At 39.6% G+C, this 13,363-nt stretch overlaps 1 protein-coding gene across 1 annotated transcript in view; it reads left to right on the top strand.

The window, feature by feature from the left end:
• Positions 1-11,223, top strand: part of CDYL2 (chromodomain Y like 2) — an 86,235-nt gene extending 75,012 nt beyond the window's left edge. The window contains exons 4-7 of the mRNA XM_075188987.1: positions 1,520-1,692; positions 2,304-2,514; positions 2,674-2,817; positions 5,989-11,223. Coding sequence (XP_075045088.1) covers positions 1,520-1,692; positions 2,304-2,514; positions 2,674-2,817; positions 5,989-6,147 — 687 coding nt within the window. The 3' untranslated portion in view covers positions 6,148-11,223. The remainder of the gene's footprint in view (positions 1-1,519; positions 1,693-2,303; positions 2,515-2,673; positions 2,818-5,988) is intronic.
• Positions 11,224-13,363: the final 2,140 nt, after the last annotated feature.

Raw genomic sequence — 13,363 nt, 5'->3', positions numbered from 1 at the left:
TTCAATTTCCATTATGGGTGTTTCTATAAAAATAATGTTCCTTTGTTGTATACAAATATGAACAAATAGTAAGAAATCTAGGCAGTTTGTTTATATACTGGTGCACTTTAAAGGATAATTCCAACTATATATACATTTTTTAGCTAACATTCCCTCTCGCGCCAACTAGCAGAACTGTGTCAAGAACCCTCATTTGGCAACCAGGGCCGGTTTAAACCGAAGCAACACTGTGTCCGTATCCGTTTCTGACACAGTACCGATTGACATTGCTGCCTTGGGTGGTGGTCTCCTAAACTGTGGTGTTCACTGACATGTTAGTTGGTAGGAGAGGAGTGTCTGTATACAGAACGCGACCCATCAACCCACCATCAGTGACTAGAAGCTTCACTTGGAAGTCAGTAACTTATGAGTTGAGTCTGGTAAATATTTAGCAGTTCCTTAGTGATGTCATTGGTTTCTAGTAAATAGGCTGCATATTGATATCCGCAAAATGGATTAACCCAAAATAAGGGGTGTTTTTAGTTAATGAAATTACCAGTCTGGTTCAGGGTATTGATGAGAAACCTCAGAAGGAAAAATAAACCAATTAAAATATCAGATTTTCTTGGTTGGGGCCAAAAATGGTGAGTCCCACATGTATAATGTGAACATAAATGTGCCTCTGTTTAGTCTGCTATGGATCCATCATCGTCCTACCTCGCCTGATGGAAGGTTGAATGTAAATATTCAAAGAAACACAGTAATGTACTTAAAGATAACACCGTTTGGTCAGGACCCACTTAAAAAAAGAAAGCGTATTCCACCCATGGCGTCAAGAGTTAAGATAAAGATCACGTGATCCTGTAATCAACAATTTTGAAAAAGGTTAGAGCGAAACACTGGAAAGCAACTTTCAAATGTAAAATATCATTTTCATGTCATATTCATCTAATCCCAAATTTAAGATGACAACCAATACTAATGTTCTTTGGAATGGAAAGGGGTGCCCTGCCATGCCTAAAAAAAGTCAAATCTTCCTGGGAGCCCTTCCCAGAAGACTTAGAGCCAAAAATTGCTAACACGTCAGAGCCATGCCAGTAGGGTCCAGTAAGGGATTTTTTCACCATGTCTCTTCCTAGTCGAGCCTATGATTGGTTAACAACTACGGTTCCCAAATGAGTTAACCCACTCTGGAAGCATGGGAATTTCTGGAGCACAAAACACTATGTCTATGGGGTCTAAGAGAAACTTGGAAAGCCAAAGAAGCAGAATCTATTGTCCATGCAAAAATCAGTTGACTGTAGATTCGGGAGATGCAGATTAAGATTGGGGCTGCTTGAGCAAGTTGCCCTATGGCTTGCCGTTCAAAATTCCAATTTTGTTTTGGTGTTGCAGAAATCGTCATGCTTTACTGTTGCGTTTTTCTTTTTTTGCAGTCTAACATATTGATTTAGCTTATAAGGCAGTAGTAGTGTAAATAATAAATAATCTCATATTTAGAGGTCTGTCCAGTGACGTTATGTTTGTATCCTACACTCAGATTATGAAAGAGGTCCGACGGGCATTGTGCAATGCTTCCTCTGATGACAGTAAGCTCCTGCTCCTTAGTGCTGTTGGGAGTGTATTCTGCAGCGGTCTAGATTATTCATACCTCATCGGGAGGTTATCTACAGACAGGAGGAAGGAGAGTTCAAGGATCGCAGAAGCTATAAGGTATTTGAGTATTTTTCTCTCTCTACCTTACAATATTGAGACGGAATTAAAATTCAGTTTAACGATTGATATAAAAAAGTACAACAAACCAGATAAACTTGTTTTAGAATAAGGGGTATATAAGATAAATCACAACCAAACAGATATTAGATTTGATTATTCTACTGATAAGTAAATTTAACAAAGCAAATGTAGATTTCAGCACAGTTTTATGGTCTTGGCAGTGTTTCTATATTATTATGACTAATAAGAATAATGAAGAAGGAAGTAAAACTGTAGGAAAAAGTCACATAGTTTATCTGCCAAATCTAATGATGACAGCGTGTTACATTAAAAAAATAATGTTCTTTTTGTGCTACTATTGCAATAACTAACACTTTGTCAAAAGGTTTCTCAAGTTTGGGACAATCCCTGCAACTTACCCAGACCACCCCTCTCTGAGTAACCCGCCTGTGTCCCCAAAACGAGCATAATTTCCAATAGCGTTCCCAGTGTAATCTGATTAATTGTCATATTGAACAGTGATGCTGTCACATTGTGCTCATGACAAGTGATTGGTTAAGCCAATGTGTGACTTGTTTTCAAATATAATAATATTGTTTCTTTTAAAGGGATTTTGTAAAGGCATTCATCCAGTTTAAGAAACCAATTGTGGTTGCCATCAATGGCCCAGCCCTTGGCTTAGGGGCGTCAATATTACCTCTTTGTGATATTGTTTGGGCAAGCGAAAAGGCTTGGTTCCAGACTCCATATGCTACTATCCGCCTGACTCCTGCTGGCTGTTCCTCGTACACTTTCCCTCAGATACTTGGCGTTGCTCTGGTGAGTTGTTTATCATTTAAAATGTTTTCATGTTTTCCATTATTCTTCAACTAAACTTTCTACTGTGATCATGATAATTGACGGGCCTGTTTGATTTGGGCCTTGTCTCTGGCTTATGTCGATTGTTTGGAAATAACCATCAAAGTTTTTCTTCTATAGGCTAATGAGATGATGTTTTGTGGAAGGAAGCTTACTGCGCAAGAGGCGTGTAGCAGAGGGCTTGTCTCACAGGTCTTTTGGCCAACAACGTTCAGTCAAGAAGTTATGCTCCGAGTAAAAGAGATGGCTGCCTGTAGTGCTATGGTAAGATACTTTTTGTCTTTGTGGTAACTTTTTTGACTTGCCCAGAATGTAACTTCATCTATACTTCTGTTCATGGTGAGGTATTGATTTCACAATACCAATGGGCATTGAATCTATCCCGTTGCGCCTTTGGGAAGAAGTGGACTCTAAAATGGACTAAGGTAGTAAGCTGTGGGTACCGTATTTCGGCATTGCCACTTGAGCAAATAGTTGATGTAAATTATACATTTTTATTATATAACAAACCATATACATCACTGGCAGTAAAATTTTATAACTGGCAATATTGGTGCTTATGGGCACTGTCCCCACAGGTAGTATTTTTTTTTTTTCTCTTTTGCCGCCTACATACTAGCGCCGACCATGTCAGCACTGTAATTGGCTCATGGTCGGTGAACAATACCCAGGCAGCACCTAGGATTGGGCAGTCAGCTACCTTCACCAACTTAGCCTATGGTAAACACTCTTTGTTCCCTTTGCACCACCGGAGAACCCTCCTCTCTCCTTTTATCACATGAGACAGCTATTGAGACATTCTGACTGTAATGAGCAAACAAAAGATGACTAGCCACATCATGGGTATTAAAAATTGTGGGGTATATTTGTTAGTTTCACCTAATGGTAGCGCCTGCGCTGTGAACTCCAGAGAAGTTAAGCAGAGCTCTGATTGGCTGCTCAAGTATACAATGCAAATGACAAACATAGTGTAACGAAAAGTAGCACATATGATTGTTTAATAGTTGTGCCCTAGCACAAGTGTCGGCTATGTGTGCCCATGCATCAACTGCATGGGTGCACATGAGCCCATACCACAGATCATATATTTACAGTAGGGGCTGTATATATTTAATTTCTTTGCCCATTAAGTTAAGTTCCACCTCACCCACCTCTTCAACCTTTCCCTCTCCACCGGCATCTTCCCCCTTTTGCTTCAAACATGCCCCCATCTACCTCAAGGCATCTACCTCATTCTCAAAAAAACTCTCTTTTGACTCCACATCACACACTCTTCCTCTTCACTTCAAAAATACTCAATGGGCACGTCAACAACCGCCTTGCCACCTTCCTCTCTGACAACTCCCGCCTTGACCCTCTCCAATCAACAGAAACTACCCTGACCAAAGTCACCAGTGACTTTCTTGACGCAAAATCCAAGGATCATTTCTCTGTGCCTGTCCTTCGGGACCTTTCTGCCTTCTTTAACACCATGGACTAACCTCTACTATGCAACTTTCACTCCTTTGACCTTCTCAACACTGTCCTCTATTAGGTCACCTCTTATCTCTTGAACCGATCCTTCTCTATCTCTACCTCGACCCCCCACTCTCACATTCCCTGACCCTGCTGCTTTCACTCTACACCTCCTCTTTTGGCGAGCTACTCAACTCATTCAATTTACAGTACCACCTCTGTGCCAATGATAAACAGCTCTAACTGTCCTCCCCTAACCTCTCCCCCTTTCTGCCACCCTCTCACATTCACTCCCCACAGCCAATCCCTCTCCCACTCCTGATGCTTCCATTTTTGGAACATGGCCAGGATTCAAACCTTCCTTTCCCCCTTGATGCCAACAAAAGATTATTTATCCCTCTCATCATCTGTCACCCTATTGTTAGGAACAGCAGGTAATTGCTGTTTTCTTTTTGGCAGCTGCAGTGTTGTTTTCAGCCTGAGTGTGATCACCTGAACTCCTCTCACCTGCAGCTCTATCTGACACCTGCCCTGATTGGCTACCTGTCAGCTTCACTCTGCCTTTTGCCGGTTATAGCGTTCACACGCTTGCTTCTCCGTGCTCCTGGTTCTGTGAATAGTCTGCCTGTTTTTCCTGATTGATACCCATTGTGATCTCTGCCTGAATACTGACCTTGCTTGTTTGCTTGTGGCCCTGACCTCTGCCTGGATTCCGACTCTGCCTTTTCATCTCAGAGATCTCCTCCCTGCCACAGGATCGTGGTGCCAGCTTTTCGCTCCATCAGACTCACCTGTGTCAGCAGTGTTTCTCAGTACAGATTTACTGCTCAATCTTGCTCGGCATTTTCCCTGACACTGTGCTGCTCGCTAGCTCCATCTCACACAGGCCACAGCAGGTACTACATCATCCTCTACTCCACACTGCCAGTCTATTATAATCTGTTATACTGGAGGAGGTTGGTACTGCAACCTGTTACTAACACAGTGTTCCTGCTTTATCTGGTCCAGGAGTATCTCTGCTCAGCATCCCACTGTCAAGTCCTCTGTGGTGCCTACCTACCAGAGTTGAGTTATCACTACTCGAGAATAAGTCCTGGGGACAACCGAGTACCGGCGAACATATCTGGTTCTATGGGAAAGGGGGTTGCTATTGGTGAAGCTCTCGTCAACAACAGGTTCTGATAACTCAACTCGTAGGGTGATTTGTGATTCTATCTGGCCTCCCACTTACCTGCCCCTCTCCTAAATGCTGCGGCAAGATTGATTCTCTCTGCCTCTCCCCTCTGCTAATCTCTCCACTGGCTCCCCACCCCCTATAGAATCCAATTCATACTCCTAACCCTCACCTACAAAGCTTTCGTCTGCATCTCTCCTACCTACATCTTCAACCACATTGCCTACCAGTCCCCTTCGCTCAGCCAACAAGTGCCATTTTCCTCCCCTCTGATTACCATGTCTCACTCTGGGCTCCCAAAACTTTTTTCCTGCGCTAAAACCCCATCTCTGGAATGTGCTCACTTGCTCTATCAGACACTCATCCAGCCTCCAATGCAATCAGCAAATCCTACCAGACCGCTGACTAACCCCTCTATACCGCCCCCCCTCCTCCTTCCCCTTTATGTATCACCCCCTCCTCCTTCCACTTCAAACCCTCTCCTTTAGATTGTAAGATCTCACAAGCAGGGTCCTCCTCCTTTCCCCTCTCCCCACTTGCTTCCTACCACTCCCTTGTCAACTTCGGCTACCCATGCCATCCTTGTAAATGCCAGGGACTTTCCCATTGTTATGTGACTTATCTATGTTACCCTGCTTGTGTTGCTACTTTTCAGTTCTGTTTGTGCTTTGTAAATTGTTATGTAGTTTTGTTAATTTATATGAACTGTGTCTACCTTGTTTGTACTCCCCACCATGTATGGCGTTACGCAAATTTGTGGCGCCCTATAAATAAACGCTGATAATAACGGTGTTCTCTGCCCACAGGTATTAGAGGAATCCAAGTGTCTAGTCAGGAGCTTCCTCAAATCGGTTCTGGTAGACGTCAACGAACGGGAGTGCCAGATGTTGAAACAACTCTGGAGCTCACCCAAGGGCCTGGACTCCCTATTCAGCTATTTACAGGACAAAATCTATGAAGTCTGATATCTTCAGGTCAGACTAAAGAAAGAGTTTTTCTTTCCACTTCCGTCTTCACTTCTGCGATAACCTTGAAAGATGCTTGGGACATTGCTTTGTCAGAGCCCAAAATTATGCAATGAGGTATTCCACAGAGTCTGTCATATTGCTTCCAGAATTTTTTTTTTTATGTAACATAAAGCGGTATAGGCTCTCTGAAGCATATACAATTTACTAAATACTGAAACTTCCATCTCCATAAAAAAACAAAGAATAAACATTCCACCAGCCACAGAGGACCTTTTTCAACAGAAATACTTGTGTGAGCTGTACTAAGTCGTTTCACTTATATGAACTTTGTGATGACACGTCGAAAATCTAGTTGAAGTAATAATGTGAGAATTGCACTTAGTAACTTTTTTGATTGTTTGTTTCTTGTACTTAAATATTGGATAATTTGTATATATTGTTTGTTCGGCTGTTTAAGTTTGTTTTATTTTTTTTAATTTTTTTTTATTAGCGAGAAAAACATGTTTTCTTCAGTACTGTAAATTAGCCAAGTGAACTAATTTATTGAAGTTTATTTTCAGTAAGTAAAGGTCAAATGTTGTTATTGGGGCATTTGTTCAGTTTTACCCATCTCATATATTACAATACTATAATATTATACCACCAAAAACTAAACTGAAAGGAAGTCATGGTGCAGTAACTGGCATTGACCCTATAACTTTATTATTAGTGTGCAATAGCTTTCATCTTATTAAAGGAGAACACCAACATGGAGTGGATTCCAGTGCATTAGAATACAGAAAATCACTGCAGCGATCTTCCAGTCTGGCGAGTCCATTCATGTCTCTAAGGTCCGGTGCTGCTCTTCTCTCTGCTATTAAGGTCTGGCCGATTGCAAACAGCCAGTAGTGTTGTTGATGCATCTAAACTATGAATTTTTCATTCATGTGGAATTTCAGAGACAAAGGATATTAACAACTCCACTCCCTGGAGCAGAAGCAAAAAAAGAGAGTGTAATGGGGGCACTCCTAGAAAAGATTTAAAACTAATTAAGCTTTAATGGTATGCATTAAAATAGGGGTAGAAATGAGCGAAATATAAAATCAACATATAAACATACAGTGATACAATACAAATTTAAAACTGCAAACTATGTTGCACGGGCTCCAACGGTCAATTGAAAAAACACAGCTCTATGCAAGAGGGCTGCAATAAGCCTTAATGCGATTATAGGGTCATAATAAATCCCAATAAATAAAGCTATAACTCCTGTACAGTAATAAACGGGATTAAGAAAAAATTCCTATGTTAAACCCTGCATGAGGTGCCGAAAATCAAAGCAGTAATGGCACTATATGGAATAAAAATATCCCCGTAAATACGAGGCACATGCGGGAGATGAAAGGAAGTCAATAATAGGTAATCACCCTCTGATCGCTGGGTTTTGTGATAAGTCCCTGCCTAAAATATCTGGGAAGCGATCAGGGGGATAATACACCAGTAATGAACCAGTGCAGGAGATGAGTGTAGGAGCCCTGAAAACGCCTTTTCAGGGCTCCTACACTCATCTCAGATATTTTAGGCAGGGTTTAACATAGGAATTTTTTCTTTATCCAGTTTATTACTGTACAGGAGTTACACCAGCTTCATTTATTGGGATTTATTATGACCCTATAATTGCATTAAGGCTTATTTAGTTTTAAATATTTTCTAGAAGTGCTCCCATTACACTCTTTTTTTTTTTTTCTTCTTCTGCTCCATTTGTACTATTATTTCTGTGTGGGGTGCACCCCCTGGGTCGTATACCCCAGGTCTGATACGCAACATTTATTTACTTTTGAGGAGATCAGTCTATACATCACATTATCTTGTGCGGTGGTATTTCCCCTCGTGTTCTTTGAAACTCCACTCACTACCTGAAATGGTGAAGTGGAGAACAGCACCGAATGTTAGCGGCATCAGAGGACTCACCATATCGGGGAATGCCACACAGATGCTACGTATCACTTGACACCCAAACCTAAATTTTACTTTTCTTAAATACTAGTGTGCTAAATATTGAATTGAATGGCCCTGGTATTGTTTATTTAGTAAAATAATCATACATTAGACATTTTTTGCATTGTTTGCTTGAAAAGAAATGCACATATTTTTTTGTTTTGTTTCTGATATTTATTTAATATTTGTATTGTTACAAAGTATATAAATGCAGCCAAGAGATTGCAATTGTGAAGATCAATCTTGCTGAAATTATTTTTAATATTATTTTAGTTTTTAGTTGGTTTCTGTTGGTTCTTTATAGTCATCTTATTGGATTAGCAGTTTGAATTGTCTTTGGGTTTAAAGGGCATTCCCTAAACAATGAAACCAGGGTTCCCCATTTATAAAAGTGTGATGTATGTTGCATTACTGTATCTTGAAGTCCATGGCAGATTTCTGAAATTCTTAAAAAAAAAAAAAAAGAATCTGACACAAACAACTAACAATATTTTATTTAGATTCCTAAATAACATAGTCCTAAATTTATTTATCTTTTTAACAATTTTTGTTTGCACTCAAACTTATTAAAGGGGATATAATTTATTTATTTTTTGTTTACATTAAATAGATGCCTTTAGTATCTTTGAATGACAGTGAGGTGATCACCTGACCTTCCCACTGCTCTCGAAAACAAGTACTCAACTTTCCGAAATTTCTAAAGCAAAACGAGTGGCTATACTTATTGCAAGTTATCCTAACAACAATTCAGAAAGGGTAGCCTATGGGGGAGCTGGACCATGTCTTATAGCCTAGAGGCAGTGCACACAAAAAAAATATTATTTTGAAAACAATATATATGTCGTAAAATCTGAGTGGTCCAATGTCCAAGAGATGTTTACTTAAAAAGTTATTAGTAGGGCCAAGCAAACTCCCATTTATCATTTCAAGTCTCCCACTGGGGGGAAGGGTTGTTTAATTGCAGTCAGGGGGTGTCATTTTTAGTGTTTCCGTTGGTCATACAAATTGGAGGCAGTTATTTTGTGAGCTGTACTAAAATTCATGAGAATATTACATGTCAGTTCACTAGGAACCACTGACCTCAGTTGTTCCCATTGAAATTATAGACGGCATGGCCATGAATTTGTTCCGCCCACAAAATGTCTGCATCCTCTGTTGTGGGCAACTAGTACACTTTAATTTTAACTTGACCGTAAGATCAATAATTTTCGGTGTACAAATATATAAACCAGTATGCTCTATATTTTTTGTTAGTATTCACAGAAAAGTTGAAGTAAAGTATGGTCTATTTTCCCTTTTATGAAAGAAACAAACTTTATTTCCCCTTAAAAAATAAGCCTAGGGATCTCATAGACGACCAGATTTGGGACCTATTACAACGAAACTTAGTCAGTTTACAGTGAGATGCCTCATGGTACCAGCTAGTGTCTTGTCTATTAAATATGGACTATTGTGATACAATAGAGAAACAAATTTTTCTAGTTTTCTTGAGAAAGCGATCAAGCTAGAAATTTATTTAGAAATAGTCCTCACAATATAATTTTGTAGTACTGTATTTTTCTAGTGTCTTGCCTAAAATATAAAACAAATATACATTTTCCTAAGATTTATTCTGATAATTTGTGCTAAGATGTGCTAGTCATGTCAAGAATAGAGTTTAGCGGCCTTTCCACCTTGCGTATAGATTTGTTTGCCGACTCTGACAGCTGATTTAATGCAATGTTCAGGAATTTTGTTTCGTACGTTAAGTCTTCGGAGGTAATTGCATGTTGTGTTGACCTCTTGCATCCAGGCTAGTCTCATCCCAGTCTTCGCCTTCTATCATGTCAGTGGAAATTACACAGATGTATTGTAAGAAATGTAATAATTATGCTCTTTAAAATACACTTTGTGAAAAATGTTTGGTTTATTTTCACCTTCACCCATCAAATGATTCCACTAAGCTAAGTTTTAAGTATACAAGAGATGTAACATTGGTTCACTCCTGCTAGTGTACCCATCTGTATGTAGGCAGGGATGGCCGCGTTTGAGAAGTTGGTCAGCTGATGCCCCCCAAGGCGTCTTGATAATTTTTGCTCATTTATTCTTCCAGGTCTCCAGCAAAAAATAAAAAAATATTCTATATTTCTGAGTGTTTATTGGTAATTTAGTGGTACTTCTCTCTGAAAAGTCAGTGTTGGTAAAGCCTTTTGCAAAGCACAGTTGTAGTTGTAATCTACTTAATTTGAATTTACAAATGACATCCAACCCTCTCTGAACTTGGCTTGGATAGTACACATAGGTTCAGTTCTACATTTAAACATCACTATCCTAGGGGTTTATGCAAACATTCCTGAGAATTATAGATGTCTGTGAGGTCTCATAGCAATGATAGGTTGGCATCAGGCTTAGATAACCAATGCCCTTAGTTCATTATTAATCTTTACTTTAGTTGCACTAACGGTGCCAGTCTGGGAGATGTGATCATGCACATATCTTACCATATCTGAAAGATCTAGCCAAACATTTGGGTAGGCAGCATCAGGACTGGGGCGTGACCATAGCATGAAGGGGGCGTGGTCATGGTTTGATGGGGGTGTTTCCACATCCTGGGGGGCGCGCCTTGCGCTTTTGAAGTGCAAGACTACCCCGTTCTCCCCTCCCCTCCAAACTCCTTCATTGCCATATGCAGAGAACAGAATGCCTCCCAACTTTTCCCACCGATCAGGACAAAGGATGGCGGGATGGAACCCTCAAATCGGGACGGTTGGGAGGTATACGGGATGCATAGATTCATCGAGCAATCGTATTTACCAGATGCCTAAATCAATAGCTGATTAATCAGATGTTGGTTGGTATCAGATTTTTTTATTTTTTAGAATTTTTTTAAACCTATTAGCCACAATTTGCAGCCTGTATGGTCACCTTTACTAATTCACATATATACGAGCCCAGCCTTTTGGGTCTATGTTATATTTTTTTATGACATTTAAAAGAAGGCACTTTGGAACTACTTAATTCAGGTTTATTTCGCCTGACAATCATTTAGGAATGAATAGCCCTAAAGGAAAAGAATTACTGACTTACTTTTATGCTGATATAATATGCAATGTCATTTATTCTACTGTTTCAGCCCAGGTTATTAAACATGTGCAATAGAGAGCAAATCAGACATCTTCTGACCGTCTACTGACAATAAATTGATTCCATAGATTCCAAATCGTCTATTATGTTTTGTGCTATAAAAAGTATGTATGTAAAACAACCCTGTAACAAAACAGAGCTTATGGAAGTTGTCATTAAAGTTGGAGTTTAAAGAAAAGATTTGCTCTCGATTAAACAAAGTTGGTGGCAGAATATTTTTTCCCTTGTTTAAATTTTTGGGCACATTGTAAAAAAAAAAATTACCTCAGAAACATTGTTATTATTGACAAAAATGTGCAAATTGTTTTAAAATATTTCTGTATATTTCAGTTATTTGTATATTCCATACATGTGACTAGATTAGTTTTTAGAGCATCTGACACCTTTATTTTGGTTGTACTAAAAGTTTTATTTTTCAAGGCAAATGGTGTTGATGTCGCTGGTTGTGTTTTGAGCAACTGTCATTTGTTTCTTTGTTAAAATATATTTATTTGAAGTACAGTTTTGAAAGCAGACTGTATTAATGTTCTGCAAGCAATGTTACTGGACTTTTGTGTTTTCTTTCTTGTCTGTATGCTTTTATTTATACCCTATGTCACTTGCACTTTAGGCATTATTTACTGCTAAAAGAGGAAGTAATTAATCAGTAATTCCTAAGAGGGAGAGAGAGTCTCTGCGGAGTGATGTACTAAGCCACAAAATTAATATTTTCAGTTATGAACCATGAAGAACAGGATATTCAGTGTTTATCTAACATTCCACAATATCTCTATTAAAGAGTAAAGTATCTCTTCGCTACTCCCATTGGACAACTAAAGCCCCTCCCACATCTTTAGGACAGCGTTCTAATAGGAGTTGGTGCAGGTCAAAGAGCTGATTCTGATGGCATTTAAGTTACTGAGCCTTAACTGGCTTTACCACTGTGTGTGAATCCACCAATTCGCACGTTGCATTTCTGCAAAGCAAGTCTGCCTAGCTGTCATTCAGTGTCGCTAGTTTTAGTTTAGCAAAGTACCTTCTTCCTAACACAGCAACATGTTCTACAGGAGTGAAAGAGAGCTTGGTGGATGTGTTTTGGTTATTTCATGTATATTTTTCAGGTCAGTAATACACAGCCTTTAATATATATAAAAACTACCTTACTGGGTCGGGTGAAAAAAAAAAATCACCCAAACCACTGCTTCCCTCACTGCCGCCCCAGTGAATCTGCAAGTACAGACATGGCAGCTTCTTATTGGTCCTCCAGCTCACACCCATGTCAGGGGTCATAGTAAAATTGTGAATAGTAACTCTCACAGCTAACGAGAAGCACATATTTTATGTTATACTGGCATACTAGAAGACTATTGTCTGTATAGCTAGTATGTCATAAATAAATTGATTATTTATCTAGAAAAGAAAAAAAACATATTTCTTGCTTTCAAGCGTGTTTTCTTGACATCAGATTTACCTCATTGGAACCTGTAGGCATGCCCTATACACTAGCCACAACCCTAATACATACTTGCCCACTTTCAAACCTCTCCTCCGGGAGATTTGGGAGGAGAGATCATGTGACAGGGGGTAGGAGGGGACATGGTTGCACCGTTGCGTCACCGTACCCCCCCCCCCCTTCTAGTAAATTACAAAATTCACAACATTTCATAGCAGAGGGCGGGGCTTAATGACGCGTCATTAAGCCCTGCCTCCATTACCTCCAGGAGGATGCCCACTCGTCCAGGAGGAGTCCCCGAAATTCGAGAGCCTCCTGGAAATTCTGGGAGAGTAGACAAGTATGCCCTAATACAGTGGTTCCCAAACCTTTGCAGTTCGCGGCACCCTTAGAGTCTCCATAATTTTTTCAAGGCACCCCTCCAAAATAATTACAGAGCAGTCTTGTTTTATAAGTAGTTGAGTCAAAACAATGTAATAAGTATTTAGGTCAGGACAGAAATACTTATTTAGTTGTATGCAAAAATAATACACATAAATCCAAGGGAAAAGAATATTTTTATATATTTTTTTCAATTATATTTCTGTCAAAGTATAATTTACAGCTAACTCACACTGTGCCCTCCTTCATCTGCACACTATGTCCCCTCTTCATCCACACCTCTCACTCTGTGCCCTCCTT

The sequence above is a fragment of the Mixophyes fleayi genome, chromosome 10 (assembly GCF_038048845.1).
Source record: "Mixophyes fleayi isolate aMixFle1 chromosome 10, aMixFle1.hap1, whole genome shotgun sequence".
NCBI lineage: Eukaryota > Metazoa > Chordata > Amphibia > Anura > Limnodynastidae > Mixophyes > Mixophyes fleayi.
The sequence above is the reverse complement of the archived record's forward strand: the minus strand, read 5'-3'. Positions and strand labels throughout refer to the sequence as shown.